At 43.1% G+C, this 25,001-nt stretch overlaps 1 protein-coding gene across 2 annotated transcripts in view; it reads right to left on the bottom strand.

The window, feature by feature from the left end:
• The window catches only part of EPN2 (epsin 2), a 42,862-nt gene extending 19,651 nt beyond the window's left edge, over positions 1–23,211 (bottom strand). For both annotated transcript variants that reach the window (XM_061473602.1, XM_061473603.1), the window contains exons 1-2: positions 23,052–23,211; positions 2,453–3,227 (exon numbers count right to left, since the gene is read on the bottom strand). In XM_061473602.1, coding sequence (XP_061329586.1) covers positions 2,453–3,047 — 595 coding nt within the window. In that variant the 5' untranslated portion in view covers positions 3,048–3,227; positions 23,052–23,211. The remainder of the gene's footprint in view (positions 1–2,452; positions 3,228–23,051) is intronic.
• Between the last annotated feature and the right edge of the window lie 1,790 nt (positions 23,212–25,001).

Below are 25,001 nucleotides of genomic sequence, written 5' to 3'. Positions count from 1 at the left end.
CAGGATGGATACCATCTTTTTCACTTCAAGTAATGAAAAGCATCTTTTCCATTAAATTTAGAAGGCACACGAATAACAAGAATTTATGTAAGAGATTAAAGGTCTGGATTTTGATGAAAGTTCTTTCCGTGTTTCCTCAGATGAAGGACAAAGTTTCCCATTATCAGAAGCACTTAGCACAGCTGTTTTGTAAGGTGCTGGGTTGCTTTGCTAAACTCAATTAAACCATAGAAGAATCATTAGAACGTCAAAAGATACAGATCATAAAAACTAACAACCATCTGCATTTTTGCTGATAGAGAATTCAGTCCAGGGGAGTCTACAACAGGGGAAGAACCCAAAGGGAAAAACAACCCTGAGATTTCTAAAGCTTCTTAGGTACATGCTTATGGGGGAGGAGAAAGATAGATTAAGAAATCATTACCTCAAAAGCAATCCTGCAAAGAGAGATACACATCAAAGTCATCCGCAGGCAAATGAGAGTATCCAGTAAATCAACACCCTGTGCTGACAGAATAACCATACTTGCTTCTTGACATCTTGTCCCCCATCACAATCCTTACAGCATCCAAGGAACACCAACTCAGGAACACACCCTGCATTGCTTAATCCCTGCTGTGAGGAACAGTTTGAAGCCCCTGGTAGGGTTTAACATGACAAACAATAGTTACATGCACTAATTACATTTAAGACCTGGTGAAGAAATAATCCTGTGGAACAAACCGAAGGTGTGCTCAGCAAACCTTAGTGACTATTATTGCGATCCATCAGTATAAGTTAAAAGTAACATTATTGCAAGCTATCTCCTAAATTAGGAACTTTTGTTGCAGTCTATAGAGCTACAGACCTCAAAAGCCAAAAATGTTATTGCTGTCATCACAATATACATGTTCTCCTTTAAAAATCCACACTGAATCAATGCTCATGTGTGGTTATTACAGAAAAACTATGATGTTTGTTAATCCACTGCTCACTAAAATGAACATTCTCATACCTGGAAACTTTGATGCACTTTTTTGGAACCCTGTATCCTACAAGTATCTCCTTTTGAAACAACTTTTCCTGCTCTTCTCCACAGCTTTACATGGACAGAGATCTTCTTCATCTCTAGCTTCATTCGTCCTGCTACATCCTACCGCCTTCCACAGAAAGCCACGCTGGGAGTCCTGACCCCATCCAGGGATTTATAATTTGAGCAGCTCTTTGGGACACAGGACATGACAAACTGCAGATTCCTCCAGCTGGTGCTCAATCGATTCCCCACACTGGCTCAGTTACAGTCCTCCACACACTATAAGCATTCATTTAAAGACAAGATTTTTCCTTCAGAATTAGACCACAACCACTGACATTCCAGCCAAAGCAGCTTTCATCAGATCATTACTTATATTAAGAAGGATTTAGTGCCAAATCAGGCCTCTTCCTAACATGACAGGGAGTTCCCTCAAGCAGTGTTACAAAGAATCCATTCTTCCCACATCACTGTATTAAGTTTTTAAGAATGAAACGCAGTGTTTAGTACCGACACTTGCTCAGCAATTGCTGACAGTCTAAATATTTAAACATAAGACACCTTCAAAGCATTACTACTCTAAGAACTGCTGGGCAAGCAATAAAGGAAATCAAACACCGATACTCTTCCCAAAGTAAAATAGCAGCATCAGAAAGAAAGTAGCAAAATGATGCAGGAAATACTCTGTAGTTCTCATTTCTTGAATTATACCTAAAGAACTCAACAGAACAAGTTTTCAAGTACTTTTAAAACCAGAAACAACCAAACCAAAATCAATTCACAATCTCCCTACTGAGACTGGGGGTTTATCACGTCAAACACTGGAACGTGTTCACAAAAGCAGCTTGACAATGCTACCTTGGGGAACTGACAGTAAACAACTGCTTTTTAAACTGATGCACATCAATACACACATCCTCTCCAAAACAAATATTTAACCAGTCATTTGAAGAGACATTACTGCCACTGAGCAGACCTACAGAGACTCAGCCAGTGCAAAAAAGCTCCTTGCAGTCAGCATACTAATCCTCCTACTAGGCACCATTTACTCTCATGTCTGAAAGCAAATCAGAACTACAGAATCAACTGGGTTGGAAAAGACCTTTAAGATCATCAAGTCAAACCTTCACCCCAGCACCACCAAGGCTATCACTAAACCATGTCACTGAGGGCCTTATCCACACAGTTTGTGAACACTTCCAGGGATGGTGGCTCCACCACTGCCCTGGGCAGCCTGTTCCAATGCCTGTACACCCTTTGGGAATGAAATTGTTCCTAATATACAACCCAAACCTCCCCTTGTGCAGCTTGAGGCTGTTTCCTCTTGTCCTATTCCTTGTTCCTTCAGAGAACCAGCCACCACCAGGGAGTCATAGAGAGTACAAAATCTCTCAAAAGAAAAGAAAGAAAACCCTCTTTTGTCTGTGTATTTGTACTTACAGCCATGGTAAGATGCTGGGGATCCTCCAGACTTCCCATACTCTTGCTCTGAGTAGCTGGTAGATAGGTTTGGCTGACTGGAGCCACGGCCAAAGGTGATCTGATTGCTACCCACTCCAGTGGCCACCTGAGCCATGCGTTCTTTGGTCTTCAGGGCTTGGGCCCTCTCTGTCTTGAGTCGCTCATCATCCTTCAGAAGAGAGACCAGCTGCTTGGATTTCTCCCTCACATTGATGCCCTGGTCTTTACCATCTCGATCAATATACTGAAAATCTTTCAACGTCTGGATAGCAAAAATATTCTCTTTACACTGCTGCGCCACTCGCTCCGAACCAGTTTTGATCAGGTAATCTAAGAGAGTCAGGGCCTTGTACACGTGTCGCCAGTTCTTGCCATGGTCATTCAGTCGTTTCCAGATCATGCTCATAATCTCAGAAAAGGCCACCACATTGTAAGTCAGATCTGCTATTTCAGTCATGAGCGAACTGGAAGGACCCCACGGGTCATTGGAAGTCGCTTCCCTAACTTTTATTTCGGCCTCTGAATAATTGTTCACGATGTTCTTCATCTGCCGCCTAATAGACGAAGTCGTCATCTTTATTTCCCTTTTTAAGAAGACAGATCCCAGAACACAAGCAAGGAAAGGGCTATATCTGCTCTTGTATCAAAGCTTCTGCACTGAAAAGGCTCCGGATCAGTGGCTTATTTGTAACAGGTTCCACTACAATCATTTCCTCTCTTCAAGAGAATGACACGAGAAAACGAGAATCATGACCTGCATAAGGAAAGAACACAAAGCACATTAGTTGGGTCGTTAATTGTTCCTACATGGAAAGCAACCTACAGAACTCTAGGAAAATAACTCAGAAGTATAACTGATGAATTTCCTCCTTGAATTTCTTCTAGACATTTGATTTTGGAAACTATTCTTCTTCTCACAAGTAATACTAAACACTTTAGATTACAAACCTGAACAAAACCAAAGCAAGATGTCCAGGCTTATGCAAATAGCAAATTCTACAAGGAAAACAGAAACCAAGTCCAAGAAATCACTTAGTGATTCAGTTTCCAGCATGGTAAAACCCACCTAGGATTTTTAATTACAGAAATTACCATGCTGGCTTGTAGAGAGGCGAAACTACGTTAGAAATTCCATGCTTAGTAGCTATTAGCTTCCCTCTAGTTGACAACTGCAGTCTGCCACCACTGCTGCAGGAATCTGAGCACTGAGAGAAATAAGCAAACTGCCCCAAAATTAACCAAGCTATACCTGAAACCTCACGTTAGCTTAAAGCACACTCGGTATCAGGGCAGAGATCTTGAAGAAGACTCTGCATTCAGTTGAGACACAGTGAAAGGAGCACCAGAACAACACCCTCCAACTGAAGGTGACCTTTAAATGCTAAGCAGATTAGAGGAGAAGTTATTTTTCCAAATGCATTTACTTTGTACGTTTGACAACGCTCAGGACATCCACAGCTTCTGCTCTGCGTGTCTTCCACACAGCACAGAAGAAGTTTTAATTATATGAAAATGGAATTGTTAAGCCAAAATGACTGGCAAGATCCCCCAAGGGCAAGCTGTGGAGCTGGAAAGCTGTTTCAGTTAGCTATTTAAGGTCACCGTTTCAAGTAAACAGAGGCCTATTAAGCTTCAGAATACATTACTGGAGTAAACTGGCAGATTTTGCTATTACATTAACACAGAATAGTCTTTGATATTCACCAGTTGCATGAACCCTAAGCACTGATCCTGTAAGGGAACTTGCCATGTTTAATAGAGATTGCACAGTCAAGATGTCCTCCAACAATGTTTCTCCAAACACTGAAGAAGCAACAGTATCACTTACAAAAGGCACTGGAGATAAGCAATGCACAGATTTCCAGTCTAACATTGTTATCATTCTTCAAATTGCTCTGGTGTCATTTAGAATGAAAGCAGAATTAAGCGTCAGCGTGGACAACATGCAGCTCTGTGATGACTTTCTTACCATAAAGGCATATACCAACACTGATGTACTGATGATACGTATCCCAAATCAGAAGAATACACCCCCCCATAAGGGCTGAGCCTGTCACCTGAGCAGAGAAGCACTAAAGAACATGAAATCAAACCCTCCTACATCAGTCTGATAAAATGTCCACCAAGCCCAACATCCTCAGACACAAATCCTCATGCAAAGACTCTAAGAACATATATATTCCATTGCCTGATGGATGTCTTGGGCATCTCAGATGCAACCTGTGGCAGAGACTCTATAGCCAGCAATAGGCACACTGTGGTTCTTCCAACCCCTTCTTGGAAGCCACTTGTGTTTCCCATTTCACCCTCAGCAAGCACACAACAGCAGTGTAGGGTCCACGCTGCACAAGTAATTCAGCTTATTTTAACCTTGGACGTTTACTTCCTGAGCTGCAGACAGAAGGGATGCTTTTTAAGCAAGAACAAATCGCCTTCAGCTTCTTTACATCACTCATTATTTTATGGAAATTGGCCAACTCCATCTGAAGTGAGGGTCTTCCAAAATTCAACCCCTCTATGTAGAAGCTGCTCCGTATCTCAAATCATCTCTGATGTCTTTCCATGCACATACTACACTTCTATTTCTTGAGATATACATGGCTCCAAACACTCTACACTTCAGAGTTGGCAGTAACAAGTTCATATCACAACACAGTCATTGACTGCTTAAGACTCCCTGTTCTTTATCAAATACTTTCTAAAGTCTACTTGTCTTTTGGTAGTTGTGCCTCTACTCCTACACATGAAACCAGGGTCATTTCCTCTGCCTATGCAAATGTTTTAAGGCCATTTCAACTACCATTTTACCACTTCGCAGATCCTCCATCCTTCAATTCAAAATTCATTTCAAATTTGACTAATTTGGTTCAATTTGGCCACCTTATTATTCAGAAATCATCTGGAAAAGGGCGTATTTGCACAAGTACTCATCTTTGGCAGGACACTTCACTTGGAATAACCTTTCTCTGTGAGAAACAAGCATTTACTCCTAACCCTGTTTCCTGTCTTTTAACCCACTGTAAATCTCTGAAAACCATTCTTGTCTTACGAGTTTTGTTTCTTTAGAGGCCAGGAATGAGAGGCCTCTAAGAGACCAAAATATACAAGCGAATGCCTCACCTGTGTGCACCTCCCCAGCCAAAGAATAGAGAAGTCTGGTTTATCACTTGTTTCAACTTCACAAGCTTCTGAAAGAAGATCGTTTCCACACCACCTATGATGTTTGGAAAGGTAAATTTTACAGTACATGGCAACACCTACTAGTCCTAAACACCTCCAACTTGGCCAGTAGAATAAATACCTGAGGAATGAATCATAATCACAAGATAAACAGGGACACAGACGATCAGGGTGCAATGCCACAAGCCATGCCAAGCTAATGGTAAGCCAGCACCAAACCCAGTGGCCTCCCAACTCCGCAACCGCTTCCCCCTTCTCTCTTGCATCAAACCTAGCACTCGCACAACAGCACAGGAGAACTGATCAGCTTAAAGTCTGGTAGAAAATGAGCTTTTGAGCACTGGTTTGTTTTCTGTTGTATGAGAGAGGTGAGCAGGCTGCAAACACGGTCACAAGTGTTGCTGCAAGGCAGGCTATGAGAAGAGTAAGAATGCTCGAACCCTGGTCTTGCTTTTGAAGAAGCCTGTTCAAGCTGCCAGAAAACAGCATCAGAAAGCAAAGAGCTTTCATTCCTGCCCCACTACACACGCTAGGAACTCATACACCTGGTTTCAAAGAAGAAACCAAACGATCAAAAAGGCAGGAGCCAAGGCCCTGCTGTGCTCTCCACACAGCCTGTAGCAAAGCCATGAATACTTTTCCTTCATTTAGCTGTAAAGTGTAGGCAAGAAGCAGAAGCAAAGGTACAGCCTCATCAAGAGCAGAAATGGTTTGGACAGAACCCTGGATTTGGGAAAGGCTGTGTTTACATTTAGGATTTATTAGGTTAATTACCAATAAAGCTTCAGCCCAAAAGCAAGCGAGCTTGGAGCACACAGATGTGCAGGAAGCCAAAGGCATGGCAGCACCATTCCCCAAACTAGAAGCTTTGCTAAGGTGAAGCTGCTGAAGAAGGCTACTAGCAGAGAGTAAATCTGGAGCAGAGCTTTGTGAAAACAGCTGTAGAGCACACATTTCAAAGAGCAAACACGCTGGATTAAGTGAAAGGAGCATTTTTCACTCTTCCAGAAAATAAAAGATTTCACTTGTTATCCTGCAACAGATTGGAAAACCATTCAGGCCACTGGTGCTGATGTGGCTCTTTACCTCCATGTCTTTGATTCATGGACACAAAGGCATTTAATGAGGATCCCATTAACATCTATTCTTTCCACATTTTCTAATCCTATTCTACTTTTAACCCACTGGAGACAATTCATTCTAAGCTTCATGTTACTCCATTAAAAGTGGAGTGGAAAGATGGACATCTACCCCCCATCTAGCTGTACCAATATTCAAGGCAACTGTTCTGGCAGTAGCAGTAACCCTCACTAAGAGCCCTGTGTGTCTTTCAGTATCTCCTTTACAAACCCTCTGCATCCACACCACACCAAAGACATATTTTACTTGATTATTACAGGTCCTGGAGCACTGTAACAGCCAATCTTATGATTAAAGAGATCTGAAAGCCAAATAGCCTCACTGCATGAAAGTGAGAAACCATTTCTAATACATGATCAAATACTTACCCAGAAAGGCTTTTTTCCCCCCAAAGACCTCACTGAATTAAGTTTGCCCAACAAACCACCAGGAAGAACAATGCACTTGCAACGTCAGCAAAAGTGAGTTTGCATTTTTAACGCTACAGTTGCAAAGAAAGCAGAAAGCAAACTGCACGATGAAAGCTGCTGTTCCTTGCTCCCAGCAGGCAAAGGGATCAGCTTGAACCGAGCTCTTTAAAAGGTTCAACAGAGAGGGGAAGAGGGAGTTGGTCTTGGTCAGCTTGGGTGAGCCTTCCTTGTTTTCTCTTCTTTGGGCCCTCCAAGCCATTTTCTCTGGTTTCGATCTACATTGTCATCTTTAAATAGATGGAAAAGGACACAAAACAAGGTGATGCTCACCTGTGCTATCGCAGGTAACCTGGAAGGGAATGTCCCATTTCCTTTTTCCTATTCCAATAGTTTCATTACACAAATAACCCAAATGAATTCTCCTGGTGCTTTTCTATATACAACAGAGACAGAAGGAAATCTTGAGTGATCCTCTCAACAGCTCTCTCTCACAAGAGATTGAATTCAGTAAATAACATCTACATGAGGAAACCATCTTTAATTTGCTAAAACTAACACAGAAATGAAGCCAAGCCACAAAATCCTTCATAAACTTAGTTCAAAGAAAGAGCCATACAAATAAATCCACCTATAGACAGCAGAAGCCATTCAGCTCTCTGGAATGTAAAACTCAAACCAGGGTTTGTCTGCACTGATAAAATGCCCTTCAGATCAAGCCGAAAGGTAAATACAGACACAGCCCAGATAAGTATGGACCAGAAACACATGAAATACATATCAAATGGGCAATAAAAAGTGTGAAAATTAGCATTAAACGTAAGAAGTTGACCAGAAATTTGTATAAAGTTTTAATGGTATTATAGACAACGTGTGGCAGACATTTACTGTGACACGCACAAAAAGTGGGTTTTGAAAGCGGATAATTCACTCATTCTGTGATTTTGAGGCAATCTCTACAGACACGTTGATCTAGGTAAAAATATCCCCCCCCCCCCCCCCCCCCCTTTCATGAACTACAGGAAAAGATGACTACAGGTTTCCATCCCAATCTGCTCTCTTTGCTATCAGGCTGGAGTGACAGTGCCAGGGATCCGTCAGGGACCTGCTGAATTCCAGGATACATCAGAGAAGCCAGGGTGTGGAGAGTGCTTCTTACCAGTCTGCAAAGAATGATGCTGAGTAAGGAAGAAGTTCCCCCAGACAGACAGTGACACCACACCTGCACAGAGCAAAAAGCATGCACTCAAACAAGACACTAATCCTAACAGTAAGTCAGCTTCTATTTGTGGCAAGGAAAAAGGATTCCCTTTGCCCGCCACTGTAAATTCACATCCTAGTTTTCTTGTGACAGTTCATCATTTGCACAAACCCAAACCCGCTGTGCTTTTAGAAAGTCCCATTTTACACAAACCAGAAATGTTTGATAAAAAGAAATTAAGCACAAGCCTTCATTTAAAATTCAATATCATAATCCAGAAAAAAAGGACAGCAAAGACTTTGCTTATACTGCATCCCACAAAGAAATGTTCAAACATAGCTAATTCTCTTTCCCTTTTTCCTTTCCCTATTCATACATAATTCTTACAGAACTGGATGACCAGAGGGTATCATTATACTGCCTACAGTATGATCCCCTACTGCAATACAAACACTGTTCCCAAAACCAAACAGGAAGAGGCGCAACTGTACATTGTGGTCACTTGGAGAAGGGTACTAAGAGAAGCACAGAAGCTTGGCACTATATGTAAAAGCCAACAAGCACCACACTTATTAGCTCCCTCTTGTCATTGTACAGCAGAGAAAACATCAATTCATGTGAAGAAAACAGTAAAGTGAAGACACTGAAATTACCATCAATGCCCTTCCTCAAGCTTCAACATTATTTAGGAAACGAGTTACAAATACAGATTGGCAACTGGGTTGAAGACCAGGGTTAACTCCAGCAGAAAGGTTTCATTTCCATTTTTCACAGCTGAAATGCTTGTCTTCTTCGGGGTCGTTTCTGAGAAGAGGAAATGGTTCAAAATTCAAAGTTTTGGAAGCTTTCCACTCCCTTTTACAAATGAGAGAACAAGGTCAGCTTTCACAGCCAGCAGGTGGCCAAATTATTTCTTTATTCAAAGAGTTAATGCTGGAAGATAATTCTCCTGCAGCTTTATGCATATTCATGAAGCCCAAGGTTAGATCCTACACTGATTTTACAGTCATGCCTCAGCCTCACAGAGAGCAACTCCAGCTTGTACAGCCATAAAATAGATACACAGATGCAAAATCAGTTTTCCTCTACACCACCTTTTCTGACTACAGGTTACTTAAATTACCCAGGCAATATTAGAGCTTAATGGAGAGCTGATCTCACTACTCTGAGTCTACACAAAGAAGGGACAAGGAGTAGAAACGCAGAGCTGAGAATACAGCAGCACTATCTGAGCGCTTTAATTCAGGACCCGCCACACTAGAGCTGCTGGTGCTTTGACACTCGCAGTTATCACAGAATCAACTAGGCTGGAAAATGCCTTTAAGATCAAGTAATATTTCATTTTGCAGCCTGTAATGCAGCTGGAATTATTGACAGCATGAAAAGAAGCTGCAAATATGCTCTGAAGTGCTGCAAAAAGGAGCAGCCCCTGCAAGAGCCATGGAGATCACTACAAATGGATCCAAATCCGACCTACTACTGGAGATCTAATTTTAGGCTTACAAGCTTCCAACATCCCTTTAAAAATAACACATTCCTCCTTCTGAGGCGGGGTCAAGTGGCACTGACAGCACTACCTGCATTTTATGCACATCTCAGTCTATTTTTCACTAATACAGCAGGCACCAGCTGTGTAATGAGTAAGAGTATTGCAGAATTACAGACAGAGTTAAGGTCAAGCCATTATGCACTGAACCTAAAGTTCTAAATGCAAATTAATCCAACACGGCTGTGAAAATACCTTCCCAAACTCTCAAAAGGAGTTTGTGCTCTGGGGATTACCTGCTTGAATGGAAGCATTTGTCTTTTATTCTCACAAATAAGAGAAGTAGGGGAAAAAAAGGAATCACCCAATGTGTGCCTTGACAAAAAGGTACCAATGTGAAATCAACTCAGCTCACTGGGTATATTTAAGTAGCATTTTCAACTGAATTAAAGACAGTAGGAGACATTTCTCTCCTTCCCTATTTCCATTCTGGAAGATATCTGATATTCTTGCCAGAAAATGGGTCTTAGAACCTTGTCACTTAGGCTGCTTAGTGGGTGACAGGCACCTGCTGAAGGGAAGCGGTTATATCTTCTCTCCCAACAGCTCAGAGCCCGATTAGATCAGCTTGAATACAGGAGCAACTGCAAATAATACAGCCTAAAAGCCTGCAAGACCGCTAAATGCTACCTGCATTCTTTAAGCCACAGTGTTTTCTTATACAATTGTAACTTTTAAAACTCAAAGCCGACAAGTACTACTGGATCCATGTATATCTTTGCTCACATATCAGACTTGATACTTTGGGAAGGTACCTGCTACTTACAATTATCCAATGACTTCAGTAACCAAATTCAGTTTGCACTTTATCATTATGAAGCAGACGTCACTGTGTGCAGTTCCTCCTCCCCACCTACACACCACAGACACGAAACCACATTAATAAATCCACTAGGCCAAAGGCAAGTGCTCTTCATGACAAAGATTTAACTCTCCATGTTACTGCTGGCAGAAGCTGAGCCTAATGAATACTTTTAGGACATGAATTTTTAATGCAAAGGACTGCTCAAAGAACAGTGCACGATCTGCAAAGCCGTATCTGTCCATACATCCCAAACACCACTATTTTCTTCAGCTTAACTGTACCGGCTGCAAGCACAAGCTACAAGCCTGTACAGAAAACAGAGATTGATTTTAACATCCTACCTACATTCATCAATGCCCATCCACAGCATAAAACTTCAAGCAATCCCTCACAGCCACCAGACTTGCACATTCATTCATCTTGAGAAGTCAACACATGGTCTTAATCCAACTATCACAACTGGTAACAATTAATGTAGGGTTACTTTAACCCTCAGAAATTAAGCTACATGCAGTTGGATTCTCAGGACTAATTGAAGTTGCTATAAAACTGTAAAGCAGGAAATATACAGCCTTAAAATCCTCCATGTTCCACACTGCAGGAAAGATCTGGCCAAACCCCAGGATTTTACACCAGGCTTTACTGCCCAGCAGTCAGGCTCAGAGAGGAACTGAGGATGTGACTTCACACTACACTTGATTCTTGGCTGGCTGAGGGCTGCTACTGAAGGCATGTCCTGCTCCTACCTGCTCTGCTGTCACGTGCCACCTCCCTGTCCCTCACACCAGATCTTGAGATAGAATCAGTTCAGTGAGCTAATCTGACACACCAAGGGAGGCAAGGGGGAGATGGAGAGCTGACAGATCAGGTCACCAAAACGATTAATCTCAAGGTCACTCTCATTACTTTAAAGTACACCACAAGTAAGAGAAGTAACATTCAACGGCACTCTAGTTACGTTTCGCCAGGCAAAACGTAAAGCTGCACCTTGAAAGCTCATATTGGTAGTAAAAGTTAAAGATGATGGCTTGGATTTGGAGCTTGCTTTCAGCAGGTAACTGTAAGAGGCGAGTTTTCTAGGAAATCACCTTTTACCACCTAGTGCTAGTAATAGCGACACATTTATTTTGTTTCAGCTTGGAGACAGCCACTGGAAAGAAGGAAATGTGGTCCTCTACTCTTTCAGAATTGGTTAATACCTTAAAATCTTGCCCCCTGCCACTTTTTAACCAGTGTCTCCTGCACTGATTTTTAACTGTCATGCAACACTTGTTCAGCTTTCCCCCTTATTCCTGTGTTTTTTCATACTCTACACGCCACCATTTCCAAACAACCCTGCCTCTTTTCCCTCTTCCTAACAGTGCCTGTATCACTGCAGGAAAAGCAATTCCACCCCAAAGGAGCTCTGCTGGGCAGAGGAGAAGCATAACAACCCTGTCAGCAGCATCCTGGATGCAGACTCGGTTATGCTTACCATGAAACAGCACTCAATAATACTGCTAGTCATTTGGGTCTACTTCTGTGCTGCCCCAGTTCCTGATTCTGAGCTATATTCTTAAGTTCATCTTTGATGCAAGTAATTCATTAAAAAGACCAAAGAATATAATAAATCAGCACATTTGACATAAGGATTTTTCCTCATTATGCTGCTTAAAACTTCCCAGTTCCTTCATTCGGGCACTAATAAGGATCATCCCTACTCGCACCTGCAGAGATTTGATGTTATTTTGCTTTGTTATTATTATTTTGTTGATTTTTGTGGAATTAGGAAAAAAATGTTCCGGCTTGATGATGCCAGTGAATCCCACACCCTCCCATGCAGATATACAGATATTTTCAGCCGTCAGCATAACAATTCCTCAAGTTTTCTGAATCCATCCTCTACTCCCTTATCTCTTCTGGCTATTTAGATGGAAAATGATTTGAGTGGGAGCTAGCTTGCTCTTCTCACAGAGGATGACAAAGACTTGTTACTCAAAAGCATCTGTGCCTGTTCTATTATTAAAGGTCATTTTCCTCCAGTCAGCTCTTGCAGAGAACATGTTATACCCTCTCAGCTTCGATACTCTGCAACCAGCAGCTCCGTACGTGCCCTGGAGACTACACATGCGGTGCAGAGTCCACACGTAGAAGACAACACCTACCACGTGTAAGCCAAAACTCAAGCCTCTGATTATTTCTGAAGCAGCTGATTATAGCCTGGGACATGGGAAAGGAAAAAGATGCAAGTAAATCCCCTGTGTAGTACTACTACTATTTGCACCTCCCATAGCTGTCTGATAGCACTGCACTGTTGATCATTAACTACTGCTTTAATGTAAGTCATTAATAACATTCTCTGCCTTTAGATTCATAAACAGAACAAGAAAGCAACTTTAAAACTCACCCACTCCATTTTCTGATCTTTATTTTTTTCCTAAGAGCATTCCATCTAGTGCAAATGCACAGAGGAAATTCTAGCCCATTAACATCCATCAGCTAACAGAGGGTAATGAATTCATCAATAATGCTATAATGCGTGGGTACACTATCATGCTGAATCATTTAGGAACTACATTTGCAGCAAGAAGAGCTCAAACAGCTGCCTTGTGCTGTCAGCAACCATCTTCCTGAAGGAGGAAAAATGAATGTATTAAGATCACCCTCAATTTTGTTATCCTTCTTGACAAGCTTGGTTGTGCCCCTACACACCCGTATTTCCATGCCAGTCAACTCCTGCTCCCCTCTGGACACCAATTTCCTTTGCTGTGCCACCTGCACACTTGCAAGCAGCTTTCATTGCTCATTTTCCTGCAAGTGACGTAAGGATCTGGCTTTTTTCTGCTTCTTAACATCCCAATCAAATACATGAAGTCTTGAGTTTTGACTTTGCAAAGAAAAAACCCTGATTTTTCTTTGTTATTTATTTACACGGCTACGGAGGGACCACCTTCTTTCTCTTAACAAGAAGTTTTCCTAACAGTGATGAAGTTCTAAGCAGTAAAAGCTAAAAACAACCAAAATCAGTCAGTCTTAAGAGAAAATACATCATGAACTAGCACTAAAGTGTAGTTACCCAAAAAGAGCCCGTACCTGAGAGTGGGACTACAGGCAGAGTATCACCGGGTAATAAAAGGAAAGGAACCTTGTTATGGAGGACAACAGTATTAAGTTACTATTCTTGTAACAATGAAAGGTATTTAGTCCTAAAAGGAAAATAAAATCAGACATAATAACATAAAGAAATAAGATTATCCTTAATGCATAGATTAGAAACTTCTTTGCTTATTTGTTCAGGAATCCCAAATCTGGTCTTCCTTGCTCCACTGCAGTGTGCAAAATGATAGCAAGTCCCCTGCACTTCTGTTTACACTTTGTTATAATGGTGTCTACTCATTAAGTCCATGAACACAAAGGGTTTTGTTAAGGTAGCCTTTATAAATGAAGCACAATGAATTCAACTCCCCATACCTCAGCTTCCTTAATACAGCTAATGTCTTAGAACACATACACATGTGTCTACACATCCTTAACTCCCACGGCTTCATTCAATTAATACTATTAAATCTTTAATGCTTTGCTTCAAAGGCTGTTTTTAATTTTTAATAGCTCTCATAGGTTAGCACGACTGTTTTAAGTCTTTCTACTATATTTTAAATAAACTCCTCTTTTCTCCCCACTTTGATGTTTGCCTTCCTGACAACCCCAGAAACCCTGTGAAGCTGGTGGAACTTTGTTTTCTCTGAAATGATGACATTACAAACTCCAAAAGATATGTTAATCACTGAGCTGCAATCAGGAATGGGTTTTTTTCTCCCCCTCTCACCTGCCCTCAGGGCTGGGAGTTGGCAGTAGAACCGCTTTAATCAAAACAATGTAGAAACCCATGAGGAGAGGATGCAACCAGGAGGGAGGGGGCTTATTTGCATCTGTTTAGCATGTAAGCAGCAGGCAGGGCTTACTTCTCTTTTACTCTGGATTCCCATGAAAGGAGAAAACGCAAAAGCCACCATATTATATTAAAATAGTTAAAAGAGGAGTTTGGACACAAGACGTCGAGCTTGATGGAAGCACAAGATGCCTCGTGGCACCCAAAGACACATCCAATTCACACGTTTGATGGGCACTGAATGCGTTTTTAATTGTAAAGCTTTGTCTGTACCAAGGGCATTGCCATTATATATTTGGTCAGCTAAAGCTGCACTTTACATATATATTTATATATACACACACATACATATATGCACATACGTAATTTACCAGTTCTGCTACCTAGTATAAGCTAGCACAGCGTGCTCACAGTGGAATACTGAGGCAACTTACACCAGTGTTTCTCCTCTACTCTTACCCCAGTGCCCCCAAGACTCACCTTCTACTGCTCCATTTCTAAGCTTGGAATTTGTGCAACAGAAAAGAAAGTCTCATAGTGTATTTCAGGCCTTTTTATAAAGAATAAAATGAAAAGAAGAAACAAAAAATGGGCACAGACTTTGTTCCTCCTGTAAATAAGAAAATGAAATCCCTTCTTAAAATAAAACTGAAAATCAGCATTTCCAGGGACAGGAAACAGCACTATAGTATTATATAGGTTATCCAAGCAGAGCAAAAGAAATAAAGACTGAAAACCTGGCTCTGTCCCAAGGCATCCAGGCAGGATTTTGTGCCTGCACGTACATAACAGAAGTATTTGTGCATTCAGGATGTTCAAGCATGTCTCTTGCATTCACACCTGGAACGTTACAGCGCTAAAACCCCAATGTGCTGTGCTCAGCATCGACTGCAAGTCAACGACCAGTCCCAGAGCAACAGATCCCTCACACGTTCAAAGTGAAGTACATGTGTACATACTTTGCTTCATCTAGACCATGAACTGTGGAACAGAAAACCTTACCCAAAGCAAATTAGAAACAGTCTGATGAAGACAACCTACAAACCTACTGCTGTTCTTCACCTCTTCAACACTCCAGAGAGTTTGCACCACGCAGAGCACTCCCCACTATTACACATCTTCAGTTACAGAACACGTTCTGTCTTTTAAAGTTGATGCAAATACTCATGTTTGTATTATTGTGAAATTAAATAGATGCAGACACTACTATGCAGATAGACATCAAAATGTCAACCATGGTACTCAGTGTGCGTGAAGCAGCAGGCAAGGCAAAAGGAGATTTTCCACTAGGTAGCCAAACGTAAAATAAAGCCAGACATTTCATTTCAGTCTGTCTCAGGGCTTCACAAAGGGGCCAGTGATTTGCAGATCTGAAATGCAATGCTGAAGCACTTTTGCAGACTAAAGAACTTCTGATGACATACCTCAATGCTTCTCTGCAACAAACTAGACTAAAAGTGATTTTGCTGCCACAAAAGCTTTTCTACTTCAGCTTCTCTAAAATATAAGACTTCTGAAAGCCAAGTAAAGCCAATTCTAAACATTCCTGTATCTTACTTCCTTGTGGAATCTTCCCAAGAGAACCAGTAAACATATAAACATAAGTATCTTCCAGGAGTCACCCAGTACCAGTCTTCTAAAGTCTTCAGAAAGCAGTTGCTTTGCTGAAAATGTATTAAAACCATGAGCTGTATAGTTATAATCCAGTGCAATGACAGAGTTCCTGCTCTTCTGAGTAGCAGGTAGGAATTCCTGCTTTTAAAATACACATAAAGCTGTAGAGCTTCGAAAAAACTACAATTACAATATGAAATATTGATTTCTGATCTGCATTTGCTTCTAAGCGAAGTGTTTGGTGTCACCTGTGCTATTTATCCTCAAGCATTCCAACAGAGGCATTATCTACCTTTACTTGCTGATAAATGCTCTCCTGAATTGGTAGCCAAAGTTTAACTTCATGAACTCTGCTCAACAACAGGAGCAAAAGAGTAACATTTCATGAGTTAGAAGCACTTTGAGCCCTTAAGTAAAATAATAATAATCACTGCACGCAGCAGTGTTACAAAAAGCAATCATAAACCCAAGCAATAAGCCACTATGGGCTCAGAAGGCAAATATTTCATTAGATAACAGAACAGATGTGAGACTTATGCTTTCAAACAGTCATTTAGAAAGAGGTTTTTAATCAAATGATGAAATACCTGGGCAGGGGCATTTAAAGACTCACCGGATCTGACTACTGCTGGGAATGCACATCAGATCCCTCTCTAAACAGACACTACCAGTCACGCTGCAGCAATGTCAGGAACTGAATAATTAAGAACGTTAAAGTTCTGCTTTTAAAATAATAATTGAAGTGCTTTCTTCTACATACACCACATGCCACAGCACATTGTGCTTGACCATCTATCAGAGAACAAGCAGATGTGTTAAATAGTTCTGTTTAGAACTGAAGGCTAAGGATTAATGAATGATCTCAGATTTGGGCTGATTTCAGAGGGTTAGATCAAACATCTCTCTGCCTTACTGCTGTTGTCAAAAGCCTCATCCCTGTCCAAACAAAGCTGAAAGTGGAAAGGCAGCTACAGCAGCAACTGGGTCAACAGTTTTGGCTGAAGAAATCTTCACTACTGAAAGACGAAATAAAGAGAAAGAAATAAAAACCTAAAATGCTGCTTGGGGCCTGTTCACCCAGTCAGCAGCTCACAACCAGCCACTCGAGAGCAGATTTCCAGCCTACAAGGAAATACCTTTGAGGGAGTCTTTCATGCCTGCATCTCAGGGGAGGAAGTTACCTTTAAAAACACTTTGTTTTGCCTTTCCCTAAGGAATGTTAGGACTATATATATCCATTATTTTGGTGGGGTTTATCCATGAGGTCCTACAAAGAAGGATCTGTACAAGCTTTACACCAGTGAGCAATTACTCATGCGATTAATCCCACTGAAGTCAGAAGAACTGTTTGGGAAAGAAATTGCTGCCAACCTAAGGGTTGCACAACCAGGAAAAGAAATATATAGAACAAAACCACGGAGGGGGATAAATTGCATCTGACAAAAACTACAATCAAGAAAGAGCTGGTGACAGATTGTTCTTTAAGTACAAGGAAGTGATTTAAACAGCCAGGAGCAGTTGTAATAAGATTAGACGATTCTCTATTAAGATTCTTAAAATGTCTCTGTTCCAGCAAAGCTACAAAAGCACCATTGCCCTTGCAAAGGTTCACAAAGTACAAAATTGATGTTAAATCTAAAAGTTAATATGATTTCAGAGTGAATAAAGCAAAAAGATAAAAGACCTTCCCTCCCCTAGCACCTTTGTCAGCCGTGCTGTCATTTTTAACTAGCCTGAGTACAAATGGATGTTGTAGCAAAACTCAAAGAGAACAGACTCAACAAACAGAAACACTGAGCTCTGTTTGGGTTTCAGCTTTTAAATAAGGAAAACTACCAGTTCCATTTTAGAAGGCATTACATTATGTGACATCTTCAGCATGGCAGTGAAGTCTCTATGAGATTATACTGCAGGGAGATTAAATCAACGTCTGGCTGTTGAGTTTCTCTAGAGAAACAGATGTGGCATTTTAGCCATGACCCCAGGACTCCACTGTCCATCGCTCCTAGAACAATAGGCCCCAAAATCAGCCATAACTAACTACACTGAAAACCAAACAAGGCGAGCAAGTCTTCTCATATCTATCTTGAAGGATGGACATGAAACACCTCTAGGTGCACAGTTTTTAAACTGATAAACAGCTTTGAATTTTCAAAGACACATTATTGATTTGTAAAAGTATTTGCTCATTGAGTGCTGCATAAGTATAAAAGAGAAAATGAATCACGGATTAATATTTTACCGTAAGGGGTAAGAACAGATATTTCCATTCACAAAGAACATCCAACAAAACATCAGGTCTAAAGGTGATCAAATCTGTGCTGTAGGAAACACGTATATAACCTGACTGGAGAGAGAACCAGGACTGTTCTTCAAACAGACACTGGAACAGATGAATACATGTGCAAAGTACAAGTGATTATGAGAGCAAGAGAGTAGGAGGAGGTGGAGAGAAGTCTACACGCCAAAAGACACATTTGTACCCTATCTACAAAAGCAGACTGCATGGTCACCCTCCGAAACTGTTCTACTTCTCATACCTCATACATTTAGTATTTATTATACAGTTACATGACAGAAGACTCAGCAACTGCAGACATTAATAAAACAGCACTTGGAGGAAAGACAGGAGCAGTCAACAATGTGGAAGAAAACTGCAGAGGTCTCATGTCAAAATTACAATTAATTACTTGAGGCAGCCCAGGGAGCTCTGCTCCTAATCATGGGAGAATTATTGCTTGAAAATAAAGTGTAAGCATCAAGACAACGAGACACAGAACCATAGAATAGTACAGGTTGGAAGGGACCTTCAAAGGTCAGCTAGTCCAACCCACCATACTGCATCTGAGATGCTTTAAAACTTTACCCAGCCACCTCCACCATAAAAGTGAGATAAGGGGAGTCTCTAAGGCGAAGATGCAGCCAGTCCCAGGCTGGGCTGGGTTCTGCCCAGGCACACTGTGCTTGCACGGCCAGTGGGGACCTGCTCATGCCTGAGCTCTCCTCTGCTCCATACTCATGTTTCCCCACCTGGAAAGAGCTTGTTCAAGCCAGCCTGCAAGCCAAGGCAGCGTGAGCTGACCAAGTCTGACCTTGAATACAAGCTGCAGGCACAGGTTAGAGACATTTATGTTAACAGCCCTGAGTGACATGCAAACAGATATACACACTAGTAACAATTAATGCAGTACAGGGCAGTGGTGCTGTGATCCATTTTTAAGCTCAATATTCCTAACAGTACACAAAAAAATAAGGAAGCTACAAATTATCCATACAGAAGAAAAGCGTTTCACTCAGCACAAAGTAGTACTTCAATGTAAAAATGTACAAACTACATTTACAAACCAAACTCTGGTAAGCATCTCAGTTGGCAGTGACACTGCAAGTAGAAAACATGAAAAATACTTACTCATTTTCTGATCAGCATAATCATTCATACAAGCTCCACTGTTAGATATTTACAAGCATTTAACTTATGATGGTAACTCTGAACATACCTACTACAGTTTGAAGGAACCTGATCTCACTAATTTAAGCTACTCCCTCCTTACATCCTGCCTACAACCTCTAGCTACCTGTAAAACACACCTGAGAAGTGTTTGATCCACCTCTTTTGCCTTTTATCAACAGTTTGGAGCATCGTGGTAAGATCAACTACATCCCCAGTTTGAAACCAAAGACTAAACTGTGATTTGCAAAATGGTAAGTAAGCAAGACCAGCTTTTCTGTAGCTTTCGACCTCCTGCACCGCTCACCAAAAGGCTCAACTGCTACAACCACCTGGCTCTAAATCCATCCTGAAGTTTATGGCCTCTGAATCCACTTATTCTGACATACAAGCACTCTAAATCTTTATCTCCACCACAGAACAGGAAAGCAATCTTGTAACAGCCACCTGAACTGATTCATTCTGGGATTTTTACAGTCTCCCAATCAGCACATACCAGTATGTAACCAAACTGAAGCACGCCAATGCCAGCAGACCTACAGTTCAACCTAGCAGGTTTTATTCTAGAGGACAGCATACATGTTGTTCTCCTCCACAGCATCTCATGTCTTCTTAATGAGCAGCCAGGCTACTGAAACACACATAAAAACCCGCTGTTCTTTGAAGCACTTCAGACAGCAGGATACTGGTACATTTCGATACTCTCTCTGCACAGATCAGAGCAAAGCAAAGTGGAAAAAGCACATTACAGATATTCAGACAAACCAGGCACCTTTCATTTTCTATTAGCAAGATCCCAAGAGACAATTTAGCGCTCTGCAAATACGGCATTGGAAGAGCTGAAAGTTGCTTCCTGAGTACAAGTCATTAAATAAAGATTTTAGAGTAACTTATATTCCTTTAGACCAGGCAAAACCAATAGCCATTTCCCCATCCTACATACAAGACCTAAAAAAAGCAAGATCATCATGAATATAACTCCCCTGTAATGTATTTCTCCTAAATCAGATTATCATTTAATGATTTCTCTCTCTCAAAAAACAGCACTCGAGCACAAAAACAAAACACCAATTTCTGTATCAAGCAAAGACTATCAGCATTATTATGAAGTAACAAATTAGGCCTTTTGGCATCTCACAGCAGTGCTCCAAGATTTGAGGCTTCTTAAAAGCTCCAAGTTTTAAAGCAATCAAATAGCTGACAGCTGGAACAAAATTAGCATGATTAACCAGTTATGTAAATAATGCTGCAGTCACTACAAGCTGAATTCATTTATGCTCATCGCATTACATAGCACTGCTTGCACTGGACATCAGATGTTTGTCAACTAGTCATTAAAAGTGACTGTAAGAATAATGGATGTGAAAACAACGCGAGTATTACATCCACTATGTGATGTGCATCTGAGACCAGGCTACCTGATAGCCAGGTCTGGCTGTCTCTATATCCTCTATTAGGACAGGACCCTCAGGTAACTTGCAGATCAGACTTCTCTGGCCCGAGTATTCTCCAACACTACTTCGCTCCTACCTAGGGAACAGGTCAATTACTTCTGCTAAAGAGAGAGGTCCAGCCTGTAGAAGGCAGACATTCATCTTCATTCATCAATACAAGGCACCACGCAGGAGAACCATCGTCATTCCTGGGTGATGTCACATAGTTACTTTATGGCATCAAGGAAGTTACGATCAGCACCCAAAAGTCAAACTTCCCAATGTGTAACTTGGAGTCAATTCAGCCTTATCAGAATTTGTCTTCAGGAATGCATACTCATGGTTCATTTGTACTTGATAATTTTTGATAACACAGTTAAATATTTAATATTTGGAAGATTATCTTTGCAATTCTAGCTGGCGAGCTTACCATTGCTTTGAGTTTATAAAAGAAAATGTATCAAAAAGCTTTAATTCTTCACAACAGAACACTACACGTAAGTTTGTTTGAAAATAATGGATCCAAGAATCAGCCAAGACAAACATATTTAGAAGTGCTTCCTAAATAGGCTCTATTTTGCTAAAGGTATTACAATATACTTACATTTCTAATCAAAAACCATCCTAACATCCCACATTTTACATCCTAACAATCCAATTTTCCATGACCTTGTCTCACACAAAACACAGTAACACACTGGAATTATGCAAGAGTTCCGTATTACCATAAACCACGTCTTTCAGTGGCGAGAATAATCAAACTTAATCTTGTGGCCTGATTTGCATTTTGAACTCCTAAAGTCAGCCTCCACAGTCCACAGCATCCGCAACACACCTCAATGATCCGAGCAAGTATTTCAGGCCTCCTGTTGAAAATGTGTACGCATGTATAATCCAGGGTGTTTTCTCAGCAGATTAAGAGAAAGAAACGGGTCCGATACATTTAAATGTTAAATATAACTTTGCTTTTCACATTGGTGATGATACCACACTTCATAAGGGAAAAGCATTATATACCCCTGGGCCAACCCAAACTGAGACCCAACGTTACCAATATGCCACAAAGCTTTAAAATGGGAAACTTCCATTCTAGATAGCCTGTGATAATTCTTGTCTCAGTACAGTTCCCAGCAACAATAATGCTTAATGTAATGCAGCACACTGATTCTCCAAGACCTATCTGTAGCATCAAAGGCACTGCAGGTAAAGACTGAAATAAAATATATAAAGACATAAAATAAAGCATTAAAAATGACTAAAAGCACTACCACACACCCTCCAAACCGACTCGACGACTGAAAATAATACAATAACACAAACAGAGCCATAATTAAGGTTAATAACGCAAAGGCCTGGGGACAACAAGACGAACCAGACCACCACCACCACCACCCCCGCCCCGGCCCGCCGCTGGTCCCCCCCATCCACCGGAGCAGGCCGCGGCCATCCCCGCAGCCCCGGCGGCTTCAGGCCGGCCTCATCGGCTTCCCTGGGAAGCCAGGCCCAAACTTGGGGCCGGAGGCTGGCGGCCAAAACCCTTCCGGCCCTGAGGCGAAGGGCCGTGGCCATCGTGTCCCCCCCCCCATCCCTTCGCCCCGCCGCCGCCGGCAGCACCGGGCCGCGGAGTCGCGCCCCCCGCTCCACAGCCCCGCCGCCGGGCTGCCACGATGGGCAGTAACTCGCTGCCCACCCAACGGCGACAACAAAGGACACCCCGGACCCCCGCCGGGGCTGCCCCCCCACCCCACCGGCCCCACGACCCACCGGCCGCCGGCCCCGCTCCGTGCCCGAGGCGAGCCCCGGGGGGCCCCTTCCCGCGCCCACCCCGCACCCCGCTGCTGAGGGGAAAGGCGGGGGGAGGCTCTTCCGCCGCCGCCGTCCGGTCCGTTCGCGATCCCCGTCCCGCACCCGAGCTCCCCGCGGCTCCCGGCCTGACCTGGCGCTGCGTGCGGGAGGAGCGGGGAGGGGCCCGCGGGACACGCGGAAGGGGGGGTCCCGGTTCCCGGCCGCCGCCGCCGCCGCTGGCTGCGTTTGACACCCACACGCACCATCCAACATGGCGGCGGCCGGGGGGAGGTGGCGGAGGAGGCGGAACCGGCGGCCGCGCGCGGCCCCGAGGCGCGGCCACGGCCCGGGCGCGGCGAGGGAAGGAACGGAGCGAGGCGGCGGCCTCAGCCCGGGCAGCGCTGCACGGCCCGGCCCCTCCATCCCTCCCTCTCTCCCTCCTCACAGCCAGCGTGGTGGTGGGAGAGCGCCCGGCTCCTCCGCGGGGCCATTGCGGCTGCGAGGGAAGGGAATGGCTGTGGGGAGAGCATGGGCAGGAAAGGGGATCCCCCCAAACATGGGCGGGTTGACGTGCACCAAAGTGGCTTCATACTGTGATTACAGCAGCATTCCCCTTTGCCAATAGGGAATAACAGCGTTTATGGATGGGGGAAGGCTTTGGGATGGGGTGGGGGGGGGGAGCCAGGCATTGGAGCAAGCATCCTTTCCCGCTGGGGATAATGACTAAACCGGGCTGGCAGGTGGGAGGAGGTTGGTGGCCCCATTGCAGTTCCTCCTGGATGTATTTGTTCCCATCGTAAAAGCATGGGACAATAGAAGGAAACGGGGCGTCGCTGGTGGGAGATGGTCGGGGTTGGCGGGGGTCAGGGGAGAAGCTGGTGAGTAGGGCTCTGCTCCTGTTACAGCTGGCTCCGGGTAGCGCTGCCAGTGATTTAAACCCTAACTCCTAAGGAATCTTGCCTTACTAGAGCGTAACAGCAGAAAGGAAACTCGGAGCAAAACCCCGGTTCATAAGGTGTTGCCTTTCAAGTGACAGACAGGTCAGGCTCAGCCCAGCCCTTTTCTCCCATGGAGAGATTGCCTTGGAACTGGGGTTTCAATACAGAAGAACAGGGACTGCAGTAAAACACAGAGGAAACTGCATTAAAACCAACTTGTTTAGAAACGCTGCAAGTTGGAATGCTTCGGATGCCATCTGGTAGCTGGGAAGGCGAGGGTTCTGGGTTAAGCTGCGATGCTGGCTGAGCTTTAACCTTGAGCGAGGCAGAAATAAGTCTGGGTGGAATAATATAAAGGATCTGCAGGAGCTGAGAGATACTTCCCTCTTCCCGAGAAGAAAACAGCAGCGATGGAAACCTAATGTTTCTGTGCACGTTCATTAATCCTAATGATTAGGTGCTGACAGCTCTAAAGAACAAGAAGAAAACTCTCGGTTAAAAGAAAATGGGAAATAGAAGATTGTTCCCGCTGCTTTCTCTCCTGCCCACCTTCCTCCCAGGTCCAGACAGGCAACTCTCCAAAGCAGGAGGCGGCTTCCTCGCCATTCCCAGCTCCATCCCAGGTGTGTCTGTCTACACTGTATGAATGCACAAACCCAGCACAGAGCTGGCATGCCTCTGTCAACAAACCGTCTCCTCTATCAACCAGATCAAGCCACTTCGTGCAAGCAAAACAAGCCAGCCAAGCAGAATGGCACTTTTTATTACACCCGTTAATGCCGTCAATCACAGTTCCTGCTGCACTGGTAAAGGAACCCGATGGATGCAGCTGCACCAGCGGGGATGTACCCAGGCTGCAAAGGGATGATCCCTTTGGGTGGCTCCCTGAGGACATCCACAGTGAGAGGAAACTCGATCCCTTCAGGCGGTCCCCTGAGGGCATCCGCAGCGAGAGGGGAGTCCTCATTTTGTATTAACAACAGGAGGGTGTTGCTGTTTGCCCTTTGATTTCAAACCCAGGAGCTAGTGTAGAAAACCTCCCATGCCAGCACTGCCCCATCCCTCTCTCATACCACGCCCTGGATGTTGACTCCAGCTGCTCTATCAGATCATTCCCAGCCCACAACATTTCAGCTGTGTTGGCAGAGCCAGCGTTTAAGGCC

This window comes from Pezoporus flaviventris, unplaced genomic scaffold, assembly GCF_033815535.1.
Source record: "Pezoporus flaviventris isolate CSIRO_AGI_PZ_B2104156 unplaced genomic scaffold, CSIRO_AGI_Pfla_v1 ptg000078l, whole genome shotgun sequence".
In the NCBI taxonomy this organism is placed as follows: Eukaryota; Metazoa; Chordata; class Aves; order Psittaciformes; family Psittacidae; genus Pezoporus; species Pezoporus flaviventris.
This window is presented reverse-complemented; position numbering and strand designations above follow the sequence as displayed.